Raw genomic sequence first — 23,365 nt, 5'->3', positions numbered from 1 at the left:
TGTTTATAGATTCATAAGTAGAAATTGGACAGTCTTGGATTTTAATTCATCTGGGGAATTTTAGTGAAATCTTACAGCTTTTTTGAATTGGCAACACTGTTGCTCAGGTTAAAACTTGATTTAATTTAGGGAAGGCGCCGCCTCTGGAGGTTTTGCCGGCGAAAGAGACAACTGCGAATTGAGCGATCGAGATAGTCGTGAACTGGAAATGGGCAACGCCCAGTTTTTTGACACTGTTGGCAACTATGACTTTTACGAAAGAGCCTTGGGACGTTTAGAAGATGACTGTTTGGATGGTAATTACTCAAACACTTAAATCTGAAGGGTTTTAAGTGGAAAAGTGTTGCAGTAAGTCAGGTGTGCAACGAAGATGGAATGGAGTTCACCCTGAGAACTCCAGAAGGGTTCTACGGCCGGATTTACACCTACGGGTTCTATGATCGTTGCTTCTTTAGAGGAAATGGGGGTTCTATTAATGTTCTGAGAATCAGCGGGGCTCAAGTAACCTAAACCTCCTCCAGCTACAAACAGCTAACTAATCCAAAAAATTTCAGGGTTACCCCGAGTGCGGTACTCAACGCTATGGCGATTCCATGACAAACATCGTGGTGGTTCAATTCAGTGACTACGTTCAAACTGGCAGGGATAAACGTTTTAATTTGACTTGTCTGTTTAGAGGACCGGGAGAAGCTGTAGTTTCTTCGGGCTTCATCGGAGCAGCGTACGAGTGTGTTCTCCATTATTTATTGAAGAGTTAACCTTAATTTTGGGTTTTAGATCGGGCAGTCCCATTCCTATTGAGTATTTACCCGCCGAGAACACGTTGAGCTCGAAGGTCCGTTTGATGATTTTGTACCAAGGCCGACCAACCACCACCATAGCCGTTGGTGATCCTCTGACATTCAGAATAGAGGCTCAAGACGGTTATAATTACGTCACTGATATTTTTGCCACTAATGTGGTGGCTAGAGATCCGTACACCGGACGATCAGTGCAGTTAATTGATCAATACGGGTAAACTAATTCTACTGCTGTCAGGAGTAATTAGAGTGTAACTTTTTTTTGTGCAGCTGCCCTATAGACAGTTTTGTCTTTCCCGAACTGGATAAAGGACGAAACGGTGATACTTTGGAAGCCAGATTCAACGCATTCAAAATACCCGAGTCCAATTTCCTGGTGTTTGAGGCCACGGTGAGGACGTGCAGAGATGGTTGCCAGCCGGCTTACTGTCCATCCGGCAGTGGCAGATCAGAACCTTCATTCGGACGAAGACGCCGCTCTTTGAACGACACCATTCCAACACTACCTCCCACTGACAATGAAAACTCCACGGTCACTGGTGAGGAGGAGACTGTCCAACTTCCCGAACCACAACACTTGAAAGCGGACAAGACCACGGCCAAACCGCAACTTTTTGTGATCTCCTCCAAAGACTCTGCAGTGTCCTTCTTGAAGACCAAAGCCGAGAAAAAGGTCGAACCAAAGAAGAACAGTTTGGAAGCTGGCACTTCTAGCAAAGAACGCGAAGAAGAAGAACCGGAATTTGTGAGGGAAATGATTGAGGTACGTAACGCCCAACACGCATTCCGCGAGGTTACAACGCTTGAAAATAGGTTTTCGACTCGAGGGAGGAAATGCCCCAAGCCCGTATAGCGGAACCGGCGCCCGAAGTGGTTTGTCTTAGTCCTGGAGAGTACCACGGCCTCATCGGGGCCGTTTTCATGCTGGTGGCCATCCTTTTGACTGCCTCCCTTTTAGCAGGTTTGGCTTACAGGAAATACTGGGTGGTGATGAGGAAAAACATGCTGGCGGATCGGGTTTCCTCCTCCAATTTCTCCTCAGCTCCGTCCTACCCCACGACCAGAAGCAGTGCTGGATTGTCACAAGGTCAGTAAATATAGTTACTGATTTAATGTAATTGAGTGTGGTTCCCAAACGTTTAAAAACTTGAAAAAAAATTTTTTTGTTTCAAGTCACTGGTGAACGGGTTTTGACAGTTATGCCAGTTGTCACGTGACGTAAAAAAAGTACAAAAGTGTTCCCTAACGTCAGAACTGCCAAATTTGGCTCCATGCAGCTGTACAGGCTACTTACAGTATAATTCCTCGGATTGACGACGACTATTTCTAATTTTAGTTTCAAGTCACTGGTGAACGGGTTTCGACAGTTATGACAGTTGTCACGTGACGTAAGAAAAGTATAAAAGTGTTCCTTAACGTCCCAACTGTCAAATTTAGCACCATGGAGCTGTAAAGACTATTCAGAGTGTAATTCCTTGAATTAGCAATTATTTCTAATTTTATACTTTCAAGTCACTTTTAAGTGAGATTTTACAGTTATGACAGCTGTCACGTGATTTAAGAAAAGTATCAAAGTGTTTCTTAACGTCCCAACTGTCAAATTTAGCACCATGGAGCTGTAAAGACTATTTAGAGTGTAATTCTTCGAATTAGCAACTATTTCTAATTTTATACTTTCAAGTCACTTGTGAGTGAGATTTTACAGTTATGACAGCTGTCATGTGATTTAAGAAAAGTATCAAAATGTTTCTTAACGTCCCAACTGTCAAATTTAGCACCATGGAGCTGTAAAGACTATTTAGAGTGTAATTCTTCGAATTAGCAATTATTTCTAATTTTATACTTTCAAGTCACTTGTGAGTGAGATTTTACAGTTATGACAGCTGTCATGTGATTTAAGAAAAGTATCAAAGTGTTTCTTAACGTCCCAACTGTCAAATTTAGCACCATGGAGCTGTAAAGACTATTTAGAGTGTAATTCTTCGAATTAGCAACTATATTTCTAATTTTATACTTTCAAGTCACTTGTGAGTGAGATTTTACAGTTATGACAGCTGTCATGTGATTTAAGAAAAGTATCAAAGTGTTTCTTAACGTCCCAACTGTCAAATTTAGCACCATGGAGCTGTAAAGACTATTTAGAGTGTAATTCTTCGAATTAGCAATTATTTCTAATTTTATACTTTCAAGTCACTTGTGAGTGAGATTTTACAGTTATGACAGCTGTCATGTGATTTAAGAAAAGTATCAAAGTGTTTCTTAACGTCCCAACTGTCAAATTTAGCACCATGGAGCTGTAAAGACTATTTAGAGTGTAATTCTTCGAATTAGCAATTATTTCTAATTTTATACTTTCAAGTCACTTGTGAGTGAGATTTTACAGTTATGACAGCTGTCATCTGATTTAAGAAAAGTATCAAAGTGTTTCTTAACGTCCCAACTGTCAAATTTAGCACCATGGAGCTGTAAAGACTATTTAGAGTGTAATTCTTCGAATTAGCAACTATATTTCTAATTTTATACTTTCAAGTCACTTGTGAGTGAGATTTTACAGTTATGACAGCTGTCACGTGATTTAAGAAAAGTATCAAAGTGTTTCTTAACGTCCCAACTGTCAAATTTAGCACCATGGAGCTGTAAAGGCTATTCACAGTGTAATTCCTCGAATTAACAACTATTTCTAATTTTATACTTTCAAGTCACTTGTGAGTGAGATTTTACAGTTATGACAGCTGTCACGTGACTCCTTAACGTCCCAACTGTCAAATTTGACTCCATGGAAGTGTACAGACTATTCACAGTGTAATTCCTCGAATTAGCAACTATTTCTAATTTTATAGTTTCAAGTCATTGGTGAACGGGTTTCGACAGTTATGACAGCTGTCACGTGACGTAAGAAAACTACAAAAGTGTTCCTTAACGTCTCAACTGTCACTCGGGTTTTGACAGTGTCACATGACGTAGGAAAAATTTCCATTTTTAGTTGTTGCATCATTGTTTTTGGGATTTGCAGCCACTTTCGGTACAATCAACTTACAAAAACCGTTCGCCAACTTCAGACCGTCCAATTTCCCCAGCATCATCCCGAAAACGAGCGACCCTTATGAAGCTCAGGGGGCGGCCGGGCTGTTCGAGGACCCGAGCGAACCGATTTACACGGATCCGTCCCTGTTCGAGAGGTCGCGCAGTCTGAGGAGTATCGCGGTGTCGCCGAAACGTCGCCGGTCACCCGACCAGCAACAGTAGCGGGGGAATAGTAATTTTCGGGCCATATTTTTGTTGTAATTTCAGTCGAAAAGAAGTTAAATTCGAAAGGGGAGTTGATTAAACTAAGCGAAAGTATTTTTTATAAGTTTTACAGCTTTTTTCCGGTCTTTTGCACTTATTTTATATTTTCACTGCCAGTGTTAATCGCTCATGCTGTTTATGTGATTCCTTACAGCCGTTCCTACATATTCTTCATTTGTAATTTACATAACAGGTGTAATTTCAATGTTTTTTTAAATAAGTTTGTCTTACTTAGTAAGTTGCACCACACAGGCTAATTTAACTATTAAAAGCACGTTAACCACCAATTCGGCATTACAAGCCTAATGTACATATAATAAGTACCAATTTAACATTTTAAATAAATTTCTACCTTAATTGCCTTCAAATCGAATAAAAGATCCGTAACGGACTTTAAACTTTCTTATATAACCACGACACCGAAGCAATAGCCGCTCCCAAATTTGTCCCTTCCACCTAACCTTAAAATTGCATGATTTTTATTAATTAATACTGATAACAGACAGTAATAATAAAAAAACAGTTAATTGGTGCACTTCCTGAACTTCTGGATTAAAATATCTCCAAAATTAGTTTTAAAATAGGGAGAAAGTGGCGAACAGAAAAATAGAGCGTCACTGTCAACACCACCTTAAAATTTCACTTTAAAAGGATCAAACATGAGTGTGAAGAATAAAATGTAAGTAAAACTCACCTTTATTGGCTTTAGGAGTTGCGGTAAAACACCAAAACACACTTAAAAACGCACTGTTCCCGGTAAAACTAACCTCTAATTGGTAACGACTTTAACGGGGACGCAGGTCAACTAAATGAATGAAACCAACAAAACAAAAGATGTTTGTCTGCCATTGCTAAGGCTGGTGACACACTAAACTCAATTTTTAAAAATTTATAAACACTTTCTCCCCTATAATTTTTTATTTACCCACTTACCTACTATTATTTACATATTTGATATAATCACAGGATCTAATTTATTATCAATTATTATTGTATTGAACTTTTTGAGTGGTTGGTTTAAAATTTTGCAACATTTTTCCAGTGGATCTTAAAATTTTTGATTTTACATCAACAAAATTTCAGTTTGCTTTGTGGAGATGTTGAGGGTCGATTTGACACTTTGTTTAACAGAGTCAGATCAATTAACTCCAAGTCAGGTCCTTTTGACTTGCTTTTGTGTGTTGGCAATTTTTTTGGGGTCAACAACACACAATTTGGTCCTTACAAACTTGGAGAGAAAAAAGGTACCGCAAAAACGGCAATCATTTCCACCACTAATTTTTAGACTTATTTAGTGCCAGTTCCCACCTACATCTTAGGGCCTACTAAAGAAGACCATGTCATTGAGTATCCAGAGGATGAGTCTCAGTTTGAGCTCTGCCCGAATGTATACTACTTAGGTTAGTACACCCTGTTTAACTACTAGTTTCAACTTGAAATAGTTTGTTTAATACAGGTAAAAGAGGGATTTATAATGACAGTAAAGGATTGAAAATAGCTTATATCAGTGGTGTAGCTGGTACAACCACTAATAAATGTACCTACAATGAGACTGACATTTTGGAGTTGTGTGAAGCAGCCATAAAGGGTAACCCCACATTTAGAGGAGTGGACATTTTGATATGCGCTCAGTGGCCTTCAGGAATTATACATGACAGCACACAAGTAAAAAGTTTCAGGAGAAAAGCCTTTCAAGTACAATAGAATTTCGTTTTTCAGGTTAAGTTAACAGTGAACTCCCAGAGTGAGTTGCTGGGGTATTTGTGTATGAAACTTAAGCCAAGATATGTGGTGAGTGGGTTAGAAGGTGTATACTATGAGAGGCCCCCATTTAGGTGTCCCAATTTGGGTGATCATGACACTACAATGGAAAGTGTTACCAGGTTTATAGGTGAGTCATTTTTTAATACAATGCTGTGACGTCACGTGTTGTACTTGGCAGACTTATTACTGTCAAATGTCATTTTAAGTTTGAAGTCTTTGGAATGTCACGTGATGACGCTCCACCAAACAAAGATGGCTACCGGTTGTAAAAATTGCCTTCACTTTAGTAAACAATTTCGGTCAAATCTTAATTAAAACCTTTCCAGGTTTGGCCCGGGTCGGTAATCCGAACAAGGATAAATGGATCTACGCATTAAACGTGACGCCGCTGGACAAAATGAAAATATCGGAGCTAATTCAAAGAACTACAGACGAGACAGGGTGCCCCTTTGATTTTCAGGAACTGGAGCAGAGAGGTACACATTTTTTTATATCTCATTTATCTTTTCTTTTAATTTGTGTGTTATAGTACTGAAAACTAAAAAGCCAAAATCGAAAAGCGGTAACCAATTTTTCTACGACATGAACGCTCCAATGCAAGACGAACCCAAAGGGCGTAAACCTAAAAGAGCGAGGGTTGAGTTTGATCAGAGTAAATGTTGGTTTTGTTTGGCCAGCAGTCCTGACGTGGAGAAGCACTTGGTTATTTCTGTGGGGGAGTTTTGTTACTTGGCTTTGGCTAAAGGTATTTCCCGCCGTAATTTGAAATTGACCGAAAATAATGTGATGTTTCAGGTGGAATGGTTGATGAGCACTTTTTAATTTGTCCCATCGAGCACGTTCAAAGCAGTTTGGTGGCCACTGACTTAATTCGAGAGGAGATAATGAGTTACCAGAAAAGAGTGCGTTCGTTCTTTAAAAGAAAACGTCATTACCCAGTGTTTTTCGAACGAAACTACAAAACGTCTCACATGCAAGTTCAATGTGTTCCTGTCCCAATTAAGTTTGAGGAATCTTTTGTCAAGGACATTTTTTTGGTTGTTTTTTTGTTTACATTTTTTATTGTCAGTCAAAAAACAATTACAGTTTTTAGGAGATGTCATCCGAATGGGGTTTTCCCTTAAAAACTTTGAACGACGACGACATACTTGATCAAATAATACCTCCAAACACGCCATATTTTTTAGTTCAAATATCGACTGGAGAGAAGCTCTACACGAAAATTAACAGCTCAACGAATTTTCCACTGAATTTTGGACGGGAAGTTTTGGCCTCAAAGGATTTACTGGACATGCCGGATAGAGTGGAGTATAAAGATTGTTTGAGCAGTAAGAGTGAAGAAGAGAAATTGGTTGCTCAGATCAGATCTGAGATGGAGCCATAAATAATCTCTGTTTGACTGGAGTATGGTTTACTGTGATAAAACTGTCATCTAATTGACATGAAGCAAGTTTCGGAGGTTTTAAGACATGTTAGTAACATTAACATTTTGGCGAGGTAAAAAGTTCACTACTTTGGAAAAGTGGTGGAACAAATAAAAAAATTGGGAACTTTATCGTTTGTTCAAATAGTTTTCCGAAATTTATACTTGTTTTATTATCGTAATATTGTTTGTTTAATTAGCCATTTTATAGCAAAATAATTTATGAATCCTTAGAAAATAAACTTACTTTTTTACATTGAGTTGTCGTTTCTTTTATCCTGAAAAATAACGGAAATTTACAGAAAATTATAAATTGTATTAGGAGAGCAGAAGCGCAAAGCGACCAATTTCAGTTACTTTTGATATTTGGGTGCCAAAAAAATACCTCCTCGTATTTCTGTGCTCCTGATACAAAATTAAATTTTTACTGTCTCGAAAATCTTATTGGGAGAGCAGAAAATGCAAGGAGGTAAATTTCAGTTACTCCCGATACACTCGTCATTCGCCATATTGTCAAGAAGACAAAAAATACCTCTTTAATACTTCTGTGGTCCTGATACAAAATGCCATTTTTGTAGAAAATTTACATTTTTACCAAAAATCAAACATCTCATTAGGAGAGCAGAAAATGCAAAGAGGTAAACTTCAGTTACTCCCGATACACTCGTAATTCGCCATATTGTCAAGAAGACAAAAAATACCTCTAATACTTCTGTGCTCCCGATATAAAAAACAAGTTTTTTTTAGAAAATTGCCATTTTTACCACACATCGAACATCTCATTAGGAGAGCAGAAAATGCAAAGAGGTAAACTTCAGTTACTCCCGATACACTCGTCATTCGCCATATTGTCAAGAAAACAAAAAATACCTCTTTAATACTTCTGTGCTCCTGATACAAAATGCCATTTTTGTAGAAAATTTACATTTTTACCAAAAATCGAACATCTCATTAGGAGAGCAGAAAATGCAAAGAGGTAAACTTCAGTTACTCCCGATACACTCGTCATTCGCCATATTGTCAAGAAGACAAAAAATACCTCTTTAATACTTCTGTGGTCCTGATACAAAATGCTATTTTTGTAGAAAATTTACATTTTTACTAAAAATCGAACATCTCATTAGGAGAGCAGAAAATGCAAAGAGGTAAACTTCAGTTACTCCCGATACACTCGTAATTCGCCATATTGTCAAGAAGACAAAAAATACCTCTTTAATAGTTCTGTGGTCCTAATACAAAATGCCATTTTTGTAGAAAATTTACACTTTTACCAACAATCGAACATCTCATTAGGAAAGCAGAAAATGCAAAGAGGTAAACTTCAGTTACTCCCGATACACTCGTAATTCGCCATATTGTCAAGAAGACAAAAAATACCTCTTTAATAGTTCTGTGGTCCTAATACAACATGCCATTTTTGTAGAAAATTTACATTTTTACCAAAAATCGAACATCTCATTAGGAAAGCAGAAAATGCAAAGAGGTAAACTTCAGTTACTCCCGATACACTCGTCTTTCACCATATTGTCAAGAAGACAAAAAATACCTCTTTAATACTTCTGTGGTCCTGATACAAAATGCCATTTTTGTAGAAAATTTACATGTTTATCAAAATTCGATTATCTCATTAGGAGAGCAGAAACGCAAAAAGGTACATTTCAGTTTCTCTTAACGCCTTCGCCATTTGTCAAGAAAAGTTAAGTTTCTGATTAATTTGCCTTTTGTCACTTATCTGCTTTATAAAGGGGACTTTAAAGAGTGTAATAAATAAGAAAACATGTTTTTTTTCTTTTTAACTAACATTTTATTTATTTTCTTACATTTAACAAATGTTACAATAGTATTTGAGAGGAAATCCACGAAAAAAAATAAGACACAGTCAATTTGAAAAAAAAATTGTGAACAGTGAAGGAGAGAAAGGGGTGGAACTGGATCAATTTCTATTAAGTGACATTTTTTATACATTTAATTGGGGCTATTTTTTGAATAAAGACAGAGATAATGTCCACCTGTCAAATTGGCGTTAAGATTCAAATTTTTTATGTCACATGTCAAAGTGAAGTAATGGTGAATTTTACCGCCAATTTGAAGCGACGAGGAGATAGATGAAACGTCTGTGATAATAATGTTTTTACAACATCCTAGAAGTAATATACAAAAATTCGTGTATATTATCAATATAAAATCTTTATAAAACAAAAAAAAAAAATCTAAACAAAGTGAGTGAAAATAGGACTTAACTTGAAATAATGTCCTAATTCGTAAATTCTTTGGCACGCCCTCTTGAGTCGATTTAATAAACCTAACGGAGATATTTTTACACATTGATTTGGAATGCTTCTCTGGTAAGCTTGGACATTCCCCGCGATTTGTGATGACCTTTTTCGTATTCAACATCTGAAAAGTCTCTTAAACTCACGTCTGAAAATCTGAAAAAAGAAAAACAGTGTTGCCTTTTTTATATTCCTATCGGAACAGAAAAAATAAAGTTTGGCAACACCACTATTTGATGGTTGACGCAACGAAAACCTCGCCAGCGGCCATATTGAAAATGTAATAAACAAAACAGGGTTGCCAATTTGCTGATACTAACCTAGTGGGCGGGTGTATTCGTTCGTTGAAACTGGGCGCGTGCGATATACTAAACGTGGTCTCGTCGTTGTGACTGGAATAGCCGCTAGAGGACCTCACGTGTCTCAGTCCTTTGGCGCTGCTCTTACCTTTCGATTTGCGCGCGTTATAGGGCTTACGCCCCACGCTACCTGATGGCGGCGACTCGGACGAAGTCGAGGAACCTTCAGCGCCCCCTGATACCAAACAAGAAATTAACGGAGAAATTCAAAACGAAACGGTTAAATACCTCTCATACGGTGGCCGAAGGACACCAGCTCTTGACTGGCCGCCCTACCGTCTCCGTCCGAGTCCGAGCCGAGTGTGTCGTACTCTGAAATAGGCAGGTGCAGTGTTAAAATCTTCTTCACTTCTGAATCGGTACTGCCCAGGTTATCAGACTCTGAAATTTCAATTTGGTAGATGTTCGTCTGAATTCGAAATGACAGTGCACATGTTGGCTTGTCACTGTCAAAAGTCGGTTCAATATGGTGGGCCATGAGCCCTAGTTAACAAAGGGGTAATTTGTGATTGATCAAGAACAAGCAGCCACTGTGCTGATATTAATGCTGCACATGTCTGGAGTTAACAAACCACCATTGGCAACAAAATAATATTTCGTGTTAAGCTTGGTTCACATGAATCCGGAACATTCGCGGAATGCGGACAGCGGAAAATCGTTCAGCCAATCAGCGTTCTGTCCGTCTGTCCGGACCGGATTGCATATTTTGATATTTTCCGCGCGTAAACGTCGTAATCATGACATTCATGACAGGGACAGAAAACAAAACAGAAACAGCAAAGCAAATATGTCGGTGGAGATGAACGAAAACGATTTTAACACTACACGCTAATTGATTTTGTCCAAAGTTACCCCATTTTGTGGGATTCTAAGCACCCTCAACACAAGGCTAATAATGCCTTGAAGAAGGCTTGGCTTCAGATTGCCAATCGAATGAAAACAATAGGTATTCGGTACAGTCAGAGAGAAAAGCGCTGTCAAAGTTTGAACTGCCAGAAACACAGTTTGAAAAGACAGTCAGCGACAAAATCGTCTGTTAAACTCACTTGGAGTGAGAAAATAACAGTTTTATCCACATTTTTGGAATCCTTATTAAGTTTCCTATCTACTAACCTAGAAAAACACAAAAAAATCGAGTATAGTCAGTTAGAAAAACAGTATCAAAGTTTGAACTGCCAGAAACACAGTTTGAAAGGACAGTCAGAGACAAAATCGCCTGTAAAACCCACTTGGAATGAGAAAATGACAGTTTTAACCACATTTTTAGAATCCTCGTTAAATTTCCTATTCAGTTACTTGGAAAAACCGTATAAAATGTGGTACAGTCTGGGAGAAAAGCAGTGTCAAATTTTGAACTAAAAGAAACACAATTCGGAAGGACAGTCAGGGACAAAATCGCTGGTAAAACCCATTTCTAGTCAGAAAATGTTTGATTTAAGTACATTTTTGGAATACTCATTAAATTTCCTATTCAATAGCCAAAAAAAAAACAAAAAACATATCGGTACAGTCATGGTGAAAAATGGTGTCAAAGTTTGAATTGTTAGAAACACAATTTGAAAGGACAGTCAAGGACAAAATCGCCTGTAAAACCCACTTGTAGTGTGAAAATGACAGTTTTAAGCACATTTTTGTAATCCTTATTAAATTTCCTATCCAATAGCCTAAAAAATATCACTAAATTCGGTACAGTCAGGGAGAAAAGTGCTGCCAAAGTTTGAAAACACAGTCAGCGACAAAATCGTCTGTTAAACTCACTTAGAGTGAGAAAATTACAGTTTTAAGCACATTTTTAGAATCCTCATTAAATTTCCTATCTACTAACCTAAAAAAACACTACCAAATTGAGTACAGTCAGAGAGAAAAACAGTGTCAAAATTTGAACTGCTAGAAACACAGTTTGAAAGGACAGTAAAGGACAAAATCGCCTGTAAAACCCACTTGTAGTGTGAAAATGACAGTTAAGCACATTTTTGGAATCCTCGTTAAATTTCCTATTCAGTTACTTGGAAAAACCGTATAAAATGTGGTACAGTCTGGGAGAAAAGCAGTGTCAAATTTTGAATTAAAAGAAACACAATTCGGAAGGACAGTCAGGTATAAAATCGCTGGTAAAACCCACTTCTAGTCAGAAAATGTTTGATTTAAGTACATTTTTGGAATCCTTATTAAATTTCCTATTCAATAGCCAAAAAAAACAAAAAACATATCGGTACAGTCATGGTGAAAAATGGTGTCAAAGTTTGAATTGTTAGAAACACAGTTTGAAAGGACAGTCAAGGACAAAATCGCCTGTAAAACCCACTTGTAGTGTGAAAATGACAGTTGACAATGCACATTTTTGGAATCCTCATTAAATTTCCTATCTACTAACCTAAAAAAACACTACCAAATTGAGTAGTCAGTTAGAAAAATAGTGTCAAAATTTTAACTGCTAGAAACACAGTTTGAAAGGACAGTCAAGGACAAAATCGCCTGTAAAACCCATTTGTGGTGTGAAAATGACAGTTTTAAGCACATTTTTGGAATCCTCATTAAATTTCCTATCCAATAGTCTAAAAAAACACTAAAAAATCGAGTATAGTCAGTTAGGAAAACAGTGTCAAAATTTGAACTGCTAGAAACACAGTTTGAAAGGACAGTCAAGGGCAAAATCGCCTGTAAAACCCACTTGTATTAACACTATTCCGTCAACCATTCCGCAGCTGTGTTACTCGTCACATGTGAACGACAAGGAGTTTTCCGTGCGTAAAAAGCATTCATTCCGCACCCCGCGCTCCTTTGTAATTCCGGATACATGAGAACCGAGCTTTACTCGTACTGTAGTGTAATTTACGTAAATGACCTCACTAATACCGTTTCCTGCAAAGTTCGTATTTTACCTTGACTTTCTGAATGTGGATCTCTCAGTCTTCCTCCTTTTCTCCTAACTTTCGTATATTCAGGCTCTTTATTCTGCAACAAAAATTCCTCATCAAACCACCTAGCAACCAACCAAAAACGGAACGATTCAGATGACAGATGAAGCGAGTAAAAAGAAAGACCAAAAACAACAAACGGGAAGAAAGGAGAGAAAACAAACTTACACGTCCTAACTTAAACTTATCGTTAGGTGGTGGTTTTACGTCATGATAAACAAAAGACCCGCGTACCGAGTGGTACGGTCCGCTGTACACGTTGCCGCTGTACGAACTCTCGCTGTACGTCGGTTTGGACAGTTGAAAGGTCGCGTACGGACAAATGTCCTCGATGTAATCGGACGATTCCGGTTTGTAGACGTCCTCGACGTCGAGAGGTTGAGGACCGCGTCCCACTCTCACGGCCAGGTACTGTTGGTCGCGGTTCTGTTTGTTTTGCAGCTGCGCCATCGTTGGTGATTCGCCCATTGAATCGCTTTGGGTCGTATGTTGCGAAAGACGTTCTGAAAAATGACAAATCAATGAAAATTGCTGGCAACAGCGCTCTCCTAGTATAGACCATTTCGAGGTGACGTCACAAACGTCAAACGTAAGTCAGCCATATTGCCGGGGGGGCATACAACCCCACTAGTTAAATGTAAACCATAGAAATTTTCGATTGAGTTCAGAAGATTGTAGAAAAATGCCGTCGTTTTGTTCAGTCGTGCGTTGTGGAAATAGAGCAGAAAGGGATAAAGTTCGATTTTTCAAGATTCCCAAAGCGTTGAAGAACCGGGAAGAACAACTAAACGCCTTGTCAAAAGAACGTCGACTTAAATGGGTTGCCGCTTCAAAACGTGGGGGTTTAAGTAAAACCTTCCTTAATAATGCACGAATTTGTGCAAATCACTGTCTCAGGTATATATTATTATTATTTGTCAGTAGTACAGCATCTAACGAAGTATGGTTAAATAAAATATTGTTTTAATTTTGTGTCATATTGTGTCAGTTTTGTTTGGTTTTTTTAGGCAAACCAGCCAAATTGAAAGATAAGGACAATCCTGACTGGGTTCCTTCTGTAAATATGGGATATATATTATTACCAAAACCCAAAATGTACAAAGTGTATAGCGACATGTTCAAGCAGTTAAGCGTTAAACAAAACGTCTCATAATAGTAAGTTTTTGTACAAAAGTTGTAATTTATCTGTAATAAGACCTTTATATAGGAAGATGAGCATGAAGGTGAGAGAGCATGTTAGCTATGAACATGGACAGGGAACCCACTGCAGGTCCATCTACAGAAGTATCTGTATCTTACTTGGAACAACTTCAACAAATTTATGACAATAGCCAACTAAAAAGTGAACAAAATGCTGTGTATAAATTGTCATCAGAAGATCTCAATTTTACAAATCAAAAAATTATACATTGCAAGAAAAACTAAAATCGTCTGGCTTGTCAGAAGAGTCATTTAAAGATAATGATTCAAAAACATTATATTTTACAGGCTTTCCAAAAGCACAGATGATGTTTTTAGTTTTTAACAGTGTCTCTCCCTACATATCAACTAAATGTACTCTGCTTCCTTTTAAACAGTTTATTAAACACCAGGAGATCACAAAAAACAATGAAAATCAATACAGCTAAATTCAGTTGTCTGCCCCCCCGGCAATATGGCTGCCGTCGAAAGCCAGTGTCAAAACCAGGTGACTCAAAATGATCTATTGTCAAGTGCCGAATCCGTCAAAGGTCACACTTCTGAGGTTACGTTTGTCTTTTGACAAATAATGACTTTCTGAGTCGCATTATTTTGATCTAAGATTTCGGATTCGAAAGCGTTCTGATCTAAAAAATCACGTGACATCATCTGGGCAACGTGCCGCGTTAAACGTCAATGACGTGCATCGGCCAATTTATTGCCGTCTACTGTACACATGAGTCAGGTGACGTTCAAACTTTTATTCAACACTTAAAAATAGTCACGTGACTACAAAAATTCTATTTCAACCCTGAGAAAAGTCAAGTGACCTTCAAAATTTCATAGGACAATTGAAAATCAATCACGTGACCTTCAGAGCAACATTTTAAACTTAAATAACGTTATGTGCCTGCAAGCATGTATTTGAACTTAAGAAGAGCAAACAATTGAATATAATTATACAGGGTGGTCCAGTTTTAAATGTCAATAATTCACCAATCCATAGCCAATTAAAAAATAAGTTGACATTCATTATGTCATTTTCAAAATACAATCCTTCAAATTTCTGTTTAAAAAATCGTTTTTTTTGTCATAACTGTCAGACAGTTGGAGCAATATTGATCAAATTTGGAACAAGCACTTTATTGCACGTTATTACGGTCAAAGACCCAAAACTAACCTAACCCAACTTAAAAATTGTCTTGGAAACGGAAAATTCACTTAAGAAGTTTAAAAAATATTATTGTAGCCAGTTTTCATAGTTTCCAGACAAACTAAAAGACTTTAGTTTTGAAAATTGAATTAGAAAAGATAAACATTTCAGAAGCTTAAAAATTGTGTTTGTAACCAGTTTTCATGCAAATCGAGAAACTTTAATACTAAAAATTGACTTGTAGACATAAAAACTACTTTTTCAAGAATTTGTTACTACAAATTCATACATTTAAACCTTAAAAATTGACTTGAACCCCAAAATGTGACTGAACTAATGAAAAGTGAAATCAGAAGCTTAAAATTTGCATTTGAAGTAAGTTTTCATAATTTGAAGACAAATTTCAATATTTTAGTCTTGAAAATAGTCTTAGATGCAGGACATTGACATTAGATTCATGAAAATTGTCTTGAAAATGAACTTTTCGTGATTTTTACTTTGCTTTTCATTTTCTTCGAATTCTGGACTATTTTTAGTGCTTCAAAACTGCTTTCAGCTTGGAAAATCGAGTTTCAAGACTATCTTTACCAAGTTATTGACATAGCAAACTTAAAAAACAATTTTTACATTCTTCATAGACTTAAAATAGCATTCCAAGCTTTGTCACTATTAAATCGACTTCTAGACACCTCAGTGCTAAAAATTCGGGTATTTCTTAATAAACTAGACTGTTTTTAGTGTTTTAAGGCTGTTTTCAGTGCCTCAAATCGAGTTTCAAGACTATCTTTACAAAGTTTTTGACTTATCAGGCCTAAAAGCCAGTTTGTCCACTGACCATAATCTTGAAAATGTTATTTCAAGCTTCTTCACTATTAAATTGACTTCTACACTCATAGGTGCAATAAATTGTAGCATCTCTAAGAAATTCAGACTTTTAAGACTGAAAAATCGAGTTTAAGACTATTTCCAAAAGTCAAGTTTCTTCAGTAATAAAAGTAAAAAATTTTGGTACCAAATGCTACAATAATAGTCTTGAGAACTAATTTTTAGAAATAAAATAGTCCGAAAATTTAATTTACTTCTAGATTTGCTGTCCAGTCCAGAAAATTCAGTTGTACACCAATTAAAGTCTTGAAAATATACTTTTGGACTCTCTTTAGTCCTAGTAAAGTCAGTTCTAGCATTAAAAGTCAACTTTTATATTATTTTTAGTAGTAAAAAATGAGTTTCATGCACAATACAATCTTTGTCTTGATTTCCGCACTTTTTTTAGTTCTTGAATGCCAGTTTCAGACACTCAACCAGGATGGCAGTCTGAGAAAGCGAATCATAAGACTATTCGTAGTAGTAAAAAAGTTTTTAGACTATTCAGTACAAATTTGGACTTTCACAAGTCTTGGATGTTCAGTTTTAAACTATAAAACGATCTTTTAAATTGAAATTTGGAGGACTGTATCTTCCTTAGAAAACGTTTTTCAGAAAAATGAAATAATGCAAGTCAACTTATTTTTTGATTAGCTATCAAATGGTGAATTATTGACACTTAAAACTGGACCACCCTGTATATTAATTGTTGAGTTAGCAAAAAAAGTGTAAAAAAACAAAGTTTAAGAAATTTCAATGACTTATGGCTCTACGAGGTACCTTAAAAGAGAGATTTTGCGTAAAAACTGGCAGGCTTATGTGTCCCCAAAGCGCTAAAGTGAAATTACAACTTCAACCTTCCGCATATCGCTTATTTGGCGAGATAACAAAGAAGAGTAGAAGGGCAAAGTTGTAGAGAATTTCATTCTCTACAAAAACCCTTCTAAGGGTTTTCACCTACCGGGGACCCTACAATGAGTTATTTTATTAAATTAAGGAACAGAGCAGCTAAAAACATGCACTGACGTAGAAAATCTAAGAATATTTTTGGAGTTCTAAGAATGTTGCAGAAGACCTCAAAATATTGCAAAAAGCTGAGAAATGTTACAAAATGATTAGAAATGTTTGAAAAGCTAAAAATACTGCAAAACGTCTATCGCTTATTTGTCAAAAAATCGAAAAGACTGTAGAGAATTTAAAATTCATGTGTTCCTCTTAAAAGAAGCTACGTCAACAAACGATTTCGAAGTTATAACATTTTTTTTTAAGTATCTTTTCACCTACCCCCACCACTTTATTTCAAAAGAGGAAGACAGAAGGTTTTAACCAATCAAATATGCGCTTTTTTCGAATTAAAGAACCACTCTTATTTAAACACCCAAACATAACTAAATCTTGTAAAAATTTAGAACTATCTAACATCAAACACTTACTTTTTCTGTAAATCAAAGCGACAAAAATGACCACCGAAATAATCAAAGAAGACACCACAGGCACCAGCAATTTGGCGTTGAGATAGAAAGACTGATCTCCCGAGTGAGACACTGGTGGAGACAGTTCGGGAGCCACTGAAATTGCACTTGTTTCACTTGGGGTACACCGCAAACTTTGGCAACGTTTACCTCCAGCAAAAGTCGTGGTCGTGAAATTATAGAGGGCGTCCGTGTCGCCGGCGTTGTTGTGGGCGGTCACTTTTACCTGATACTCCGTACCAGGAAACAGGTCCACGATGCTGTAAATCCGTTCGGTTGGTTTGACGTGATTGGACGCTGTGGTCCAAGAAGTATGTCTCATTGGTCTGAATAATGGTTAATTAGATTAATGAAATTGAATACAAGTAACTGTCTTGAAAATAAGGATTTTTTTTTCAAGAAAATAAAGAAAATTTATTTATTTAATTTATAGAAAAGATACATTTTTGTAGGGATGTCAAGTGTTTACCATTATAGTTAGTTTTAGTAGGATTGTATGTAGTTATTAAGAAAATTAACAGTATTACTTGATCAACTTTAAAGGAGGTGAAAAAGGTGGTACGTGGAGGTAGAAGGTGGTTTGTTTTTGGTGGTTGATTGTCAAGAGAGACTTTTAATGAGAGCTGGAAAGTTAGTTTTCTAAAAAATTCGAGCAAAAATCAGACTATTGAAGATCAGGGGATCTTAGAAAGCTTTTTCCTTCCGGAACGAAAGTTACTGAGTGTAATACCGAGTGCTACCAGTAATTGTACCGTCTAGTCCACGTTATGACATGGAGCAGATTGTGATAGAGGACCTATTCCAGAAGTGGTTAAATCGATAATCGAGGAGGCCTCCAGGCTGTTACCGAGATACAGCTTTTGCAGTTAAAAATCCACCTCAACGGAAAAGAAGAAGATTGGTCAACTGACGGTTTATTTTGGACAATTTGGACTCTTTGACGAAGAGTATTAGTTGTAAGTAGTTTGTAATTTTTTGTATTAAAGACATTTGTAGTTTTAATGATATATTTAGAAGCATCAGGATTTTTAGGTAGAAAGTAAGTTAGATAGGTTTAGTTATTTACCTTAAAAATAACTTGGCATCCCTATTATAGAATTTTTATTCAAGCTTATTTATTTAAATTTTCTTTATTTACTAGATTATTAGAATGAATGGTCAGGGTGAATCTGATGCCAGTTATGGTGATATTATCATGCAACTAGGAGGTGAGGGAGATTTGAGTAAATCTCATCTTCAGGATGGTAATAATCATGACATAACCATCATACCTGTAGAAAATTCCAAAGTGTGAGATACCACACCCACCATCACCCCATGAATCCAACCAGATCGTGGCGACTGTCGCGTTCACTGTGAGCATTTGTGATTGTTTCGGTTGGAGTGGAACTGGAAAATTTTAGGTTAGTTTGCGTCAACTAATGTGCATTCTAGTACCTGTGCCTTTGGTGTGTGCAGTTACTATATCACAAGGTAAGCCGGTGCCTATTCGGTTGAAGGCAGTGATGTACAGGAGGTACCTGATTGCTTCACATTTATCACTGTTCAAGTGACTTAAGCCTATAATTACCTGCTGCCGCACCAAAGATTTCTGAGCATGTGCTCGTCGATTCGAGCGGGAATTTGCAACTCCTCCCAGTCTCCCCTGTCCCTCTTATAGTTGATGACGTAACCCAATATGGGACTGCCCCCATTTCCTTCATCAGTCCAACGTAGGTGCAAGCTATCCGTAAACGCTTCCACCACTTTTAAAACTGGCGCCTCCGGAGGCACTAAAACCTTCAAAGTGTACACGATTTCGTCTTTTCCGTACTGATTTTCCACTGAACATGAGTAGTTGGCCTGATCACCGTTCTGGATGTCTTTGATTACCTAAACAGGCCCAATGTATGCATTAGTATGTGTTACAAACTGTAAAAAGTATGAACAGAACATTTTGTTGAATTGACCCATATTAGGAATGTATTATTTAGACTTAGGCAACCCACAATACACTAATTGTGGACCTGACGGCCGTTTGTTTTGACAACCGACCATTTGTATATAAGACGTTGTGCAAAGAGAAAAGTGTCATAGTTTTGATATAAGTCTGATATTAACGTCAGAAAAAATTAAAATCCATAAAACTAGAATCAAAAAATTAACTTTTTTAAAAACATTTCAAAAACCGAAAAAAAAGTAATTAGGTATATTCGATAACGTCATTTTCTTCAGGTCATGTTTAGGCAACTTTAACTTCCCATTTAACAAAATCTATATCTCAAAAATGGTACCAGTATGCGTCATTCTGACAACGGATTTAAGTTTCTGAGGTCCAAATTAGTCTATAACAGGAATTTCATTGTGAGTACTAATATGGTGCTTTATACAAGGTACCCTAATTTAAAGCTGCAAAAATCAGTAAATTTGACACAATTTTGGTGCACTTTACCATAAAATCCCTATTAACTCGTTTATTTGAAACATTTAGAAAAAACACGTCATAAGACCGTAGATAGCCAATAATTGGGGCTAACACGTGACTTTGAGCAGGCGCGGCTAAGTTGACTCGTTTGGCCGCTAGGGCGCGTCATAGCTACTGGTTTCATTTAGTACTTTTATGTAAATGTCTCGAAAACTGTCCAACTGACAAACTTACATACAGGGTGGTCCAGTTTTAAGTGTCAAAAATTCACCATTTGATAGCCAATCAAAAAATAAGTTGACTTGCATTATGTCATTTTTCTTCTTCAAGTATATTTTCAAGACTTTAATTGGTGTACAACTCAATTTTCTTCAACTTTCAACAAGTCAAGAAGTAAATTAAATTTTCGGACTATTTTATTTCTAAAAATTAGTTCTCAAGACTATTATTGTAGCATTTGGTACCAAAATTTTTTTCTTTAATTACTGAAGAAACTTGACTTTTGGAAATAGTCTTAAACTCAATTTTTCAGTCTTAAAAAGCTCAAAAAACAGTCTGAATTTCTTAGAGATGCTACAATTTATTGCACCTATGAGTGTAGAAGTCAATTTAATAGTGAAGAAGCTTGAAATAACATTTTCAAGACTATGGTCAGTGGACACCCTGGCTTTTAGGCCTGATAAGTCAAAAACTTTGTAAAGATAGTCTTGAAACTCGATTTGAGGCACTGAAAACAGCCTTAAAACACTAAAAACAGTCTAGTGTATTAAGAAATACCCGAATTTTTAGCACTGAGGTGTCTAGAAGTCGATTTAATAGAGACAAAGCTTGGAATGCCATTTTAAGTCTATGAAGAATGCAAAAATTGTTTTTTAAGTTTGCTATGTCAATAACTTGGTGAAGATAGTCTTGAAACTCGATTTTCCAAGCTGAAAGCAGTTTTGAAGCACTAAAAATAGTCCAGAATTCGAAGAAAATGAAAAGCAAAGTAAAAAGCACGAAAAGTCAGTTTTCAAGACAATTTTCATGAATCTAATGTCAATGTCCTGCATCTAAGACTATTTTCAAGACTAAAATATTGAAATTTGTCTTCAAATTATGAAAACTTACTTCAAATGCAAATTTTAAGCTTCTGATGTCATTTTTCATTAATTCATTCACATTTTGGGGTTCAAGTCTATTTTTAAGATTTAAATGTATGAATTTGTAGTAACAAATTCTTGAAAAAGTAGTTTTTATGTCTACAAGTCAATTTTCAGTATTAAAGTCTCTCGATTTGCATGAAAACTGGTTACAAACACAATTTTTAAGCTTCTGAAATTTTTATCTTTTCTAAGTCAATTTTCAAAACTAAAGTCTTTCAGTTTGTCTGGAAACTATGAAAACTGGCTACAATAATATTTTTTAAACTTCTTAGGTGATATTTCCGTTTCCAAGACAGTTTTTAAGTTGGGTTGGGTTAGTTTTGGGTCTTTGACTGTAATAACGTGTTATAAAGTGCTTGTTCCAAATTTGATCAATATTGCTCCAACGGTCTGACAGTTATGACAAAAAAAACGATTTTTTAAACAGAAATTTGAAGGACTGTATTTTCCTTAGGAAGCACTTTTCAGGAAAATGTTATAATGAATGTCAACTTATTTTTTAATTGGCTATGGATTGGTGAATTATTGACATTTAAAATTGGACCACCCTGTATAGAATTTCCCTAAATTTAGGGAAATCTTAATCTGGTTATGAGGTCTTTGTAACAATAGAACGTGACAGAAGAAGCTGACAATGGCGGGTTCCTGTCAGCCCTGGTTTGATGATCTATTTGGAACCAATAATTTAAAAATTGTACTTTTGACTACCTTAAGTACTTTTCCGTTTTTTTGCTACACTTAGAGTACGAGATCCAAACTTTTGTCTCCACCATTTCGTTTACATTAGAAAGAAAAGCGGCTAGTCCGCCGTGGTATAAAAAATACTAAGAAAAAAGCATAGCGTGTCTCACTGGTTTACGGGGTATCTTCAAAAATCGCAAAAGTATGTTTATAGAAACTTTTTGTCATATTTTTAGATGCACTATCGGTTCTTACAGTGGCTGATCCTACTTCTAGGACACCCTGTACAATGTTACTTACCAGAGTGGCGTTTGGCAGAATAGACTTGCGCCCTCCCACTTCAAGTGGAAGGTTGTTTTGACGCCAAACCGCATTAGGTAGGGGAATCCCCACTCTTTTGCAGTGCAACGAGACGTCTTGCTTCCACGCACTCACCACCTCTCTCCCAAAGGAGGCTATTTGAGCTGGGACGTTTTTGGAAGGCGTTATCGAGATCACGTTGGTAGCTTCCCCTTCTCCAATCTAGATTAATAAAAACAGTAGATTTGACAATTAAGAAAACCAAACTTACTCTAGTAGAAGCGGCAACCCAAAATTGCAAAGTACTCGTTTCGTGGCCTCGAGTTACTTCGTGTATCTCCGTGCTAGGACTGAGCGTCCTCTTGTGCGTTCCTTCCTCCATTCCGTCCTCCACTACACTCATATAGAAAGTGTACCCAGTTAGGGGCCCGTTGCTGAACTTGGGCGGTAACCAAGATACCAGAATCTTGTTGGGTGCGCTCAGAACGGCTTTGATTTGGGCGGGCGCCGACGGCACTGTTGCCAATGCGTTTTAATGAACCGTACAACCAACGGCAACTAAGCCTTACCATCCTCCTCCGTTTGACAGTAAACCGGAGACGATCTGACACCATCGCCGCTACCAGTGTAGGCCAGGGCCGTAATACTATAGTTGGTGAACTTTCTCAAACCCGAAATGGTCGTTCTGAGTTGGTTAATGATTTTGGTTTGTTGGTCGTCGTTGTCTATTAAAACGTCAAAATGACAGTTCAGAAGCGACAGGCTAGAGAGGCAGCACTTACCGTACCACTCTCCTACCGAGTGATAGGTAACTTTGTAGCCTTGAATAATTCCGTTCCGCCCCATTGGGAGGGGCGGTTCCCAGGACACGTGCAAACTTTGAGCGTTTAGCACCGAACATTGCACGTTTTCGGGGGGTAAAGTGGGGGCGTCTTCGAGGGTGCGTGCTGTCACCGGATCACTAGCCGGTCCTGATCCTTTACTGTTGTAAGCCTAAAGAATTTTAAAAAGTTGAACCTAAAACATATTTTTAGAGTAAATTTGAGTTAAATCATTTAATTTTTGAAGCTAAATGTTTAATACTCTGAGTAGGGATGTGAGAGTAATATGTCATAACTCATCCCTTAATAAAGTATTCATTCATTTGACTATTTGTTTGTCAAAAAGTTTAGATTTTCTCGGAAAGTGATTGTGATAATTGAAAACGGTCAAACTTTTGTTTGTTTTTAATTGTCACAGATCGTACCTAGGTGGTTAAAAACAATCCAAATCAGGTTTTGTAGATTCTCGGTGAAAATTAATTTTTCAAAAATTATTTTATACAGGGTGGTCCAGTTTTAAA

The 23,365-nt window shown here is 36.9% G+C and overlaps 4 protein-coding genes and 1 long non-coding RNA gene across 14 annotated transcripts in view; 3 read left to right on the top strand and 2 right to left on the bottom strand.

Moving 5' to 3' along the window:
• The window catches only part of nompA (no mechanoreceptor potential A), a 34,463-nt gene extending 30,321 nt beyond the window's left edge, over positions 1 to 4,142 (top strand). For 2 of the 3 annotated variants that reach the window (XM_081980768.1, XM_081980767.1), the window contains 7 exons: positions 130 to 296; positions 350 to 501; positions 555 to 727; positions 778 to 1,014; positions 1,071 to 1,563; positions 1,614 to 1,887; positions 3,814 to 4,142. In XM_081980768.1, coding sequence (XP_081836894.1) covers positions 130 to 296; positions 350 to 501; positions 555 to 727; positions 778 to 1,014; positions 1,071 to 1,563; positions 1,614 to 1,887; positions 3,814 to 4,046 — 1,729 coding nt within the window. In that variant the 3' untranslated portion in view covers positions 4,047 to 4,142. The remainder of the gene's footprint in view (positions 1 to 129; positions 297 to 349; positions 502 to 554; positions 728 to 777; positions 1,015 to 1,070; positions 1,564 to 1,613; positions 1,888 to 3,813) is intronic. The other variant, XM_081980769.1, reaches the window with a different exon arrangement.
• The window catches only part of LOC145729845 (farnesyl pyrophosphate synthase-like), a 28,143-nt gene extending 23,202 nt beyond the window's left edge, over positions 1 to 4,941 (bottom strand). The window contains exon 1 of one of the 2 annotated variants that reach the window (XM_081980773.1): positions 4,783 to 4,941. The gene's annotated coding sequence lies outside the window, so the exon portion shown is untranslated. The remainder of the gene's footprint in view (positions 1 to 4,782) is intronic. The other variant, XM_081980774.1, reaches the window with a different exon arrangement.
• On the top strand, positions 4,592 to 7,535 carry LOC145729844 (CWF19-like protein 1). Its single transcript, XM_081980771.1, has 9 exons — positions 4,592 to 4,767; positions 5,172 to 5,332; positions 5,384 to 5,488; positions 5,545 to 5,753; positions 5,808 to 5,979; positions 6,179 to 6,328; positions 6,382 to 6,597; positions 6,648 to 6,889; positions 6,946 to 7,535. The coding sequence occupies exons 1-9, from the start codon at positions 4,748 to 4,750 to the stop codon at positions 7,234 to 7,236; spliced, it is 1,566 nt and encodes a 521-aa protein (XP_081836897.1). The 5' UTR covers positions 4,592 to 4,747; the 3' UTR covers positions 7,237 to 7,535.
• A 1,520-nt stretch (positions 7,536 to 9,055) lies between these two features.
• Dscam4 (Down syndrome cell adhesion molecule 4) overlaps positions 9,056 to 23,365 on the bottom strand; it is a 105,765-nt gene continuing 91,455 nt past the window's right edge. The window contains exons 19-32 of one of the 6 annotated variants that reach the window (XM_081979798.1): positions 22,806 to 23,016; positions 22,593 to 22,748; positions 22,295 to 22,539; positions 22,024 to 22,245; positions 19,064 to 19,365; positions 18,931 to 19,013; positions 18,765 to 18,882; positions 17,644 to 17,819; positions 17,455 to 17,589; positions 12,994 to 13,328; positions 12,790 to 12,862; positions 10,136 to 10,288; positions 9,869 to 10,070; positions 9,056 to 9,704 (exon numbers count right to left, since the gene is read on the bottom strand). In XM_081979798.1, the coding sequence (XP_081835924.1) occupies positions 9,593 to 9,704; positions 9,869 to 10,070; positions 10,136 to 10,288; positions 12,790 to 12,862; positions 12,994 to 13,328; positions 17,455 to 17,589; positions 17,644 to 17,819; positions 18,765 to 18,882; positions 18,931 to 19,013; positions 19,064 to 19,365; positions 22,024 to 22,245; positions 22,295 to 22,539; positions 22,593 to 22,748; positions 22,806 to 23,016 (2,523 nt within the window). In that variant the 3' untranslated portion in view covers positions 9,056 to 9,592. Of the gene's footprint in view, positions 9,705 to 9,868; positions 10,083 to 10,135; positions 10,289 to 12,789; positions 12,863 to 12,993; positions 13,329 to 17,454; positions 17,820 to 18,764; positions 18,883 to 18,930; positions 19,014 to 19,063; positions 19,366 to 22,023; positions 22,246 to 22,294; positions 22,540 to 22,592; positions 22,749 to 22,805; positions 23,017 to 23,365 lie in introns of those variants that run through there. The other 5 variants (XM_081979797.1, XM_081979799.1, XM_081979800.1 and 2 more) reach the window with 5 other exon arrangements.
• Positions 13,383 to 14,335, top strand: LOC145729162 (uncharacterized). Of its 2 annotated transcripts, XR_014178285.1 has the most exons (3): positions 13,383 to 13,722; positions 13,833 to 13,980; positions 14,033 to 14,335. It is a non-coding gene; the product is annotated as an uncharacterized LOC145729162 (long non-coding RNA). The 2 variants fall into 2 exon arrangements; XR_014178284.1 differs by having other exon boundaries at positions 13,833 to 14,335.

The sequence above is a fragment of the Ips typographus genome, linkage group LG5, assembly GCF_016097725.1.
Source record: "Ips typographus isolate SLU linkage group LG5, UJ_Ityp_2.0, whole genome shotgun sequence".
Classification (NCBI taxonomy): domain Eukaryota; kingdom Metazoa; phylum Arthropoda; class Insecta; order Coleoptera; family Curculionidae; genus Ips; species Ips typographus.
The sequence above is the reverse complement of the archived record's forward strand: the minus strand, read 5'-3'. Positions and strand labels throughout refer to the sequence as shown.

Coding starts and splice junctions, on each gene's coding strand:
- LOC145729844 (XM_081980771.1), top strand. CDS start 4,748: ATGAGTGTGAAGAATAAAAT. Junction 5,333..5,383: donor CAAACTTGGAGAGAAAAAAG/GTACCGCAAAAA, acceptor AGACTTATTTAG/TGCCAGTTCCCACCTACATC. Junction 6,890..6,945: donor TTGTCAAGGACATTTTTTTG/GTTGTTTTTTTG, acceptor TACAGTTTTTAG/GAGATGTCATCCGAATGGGG.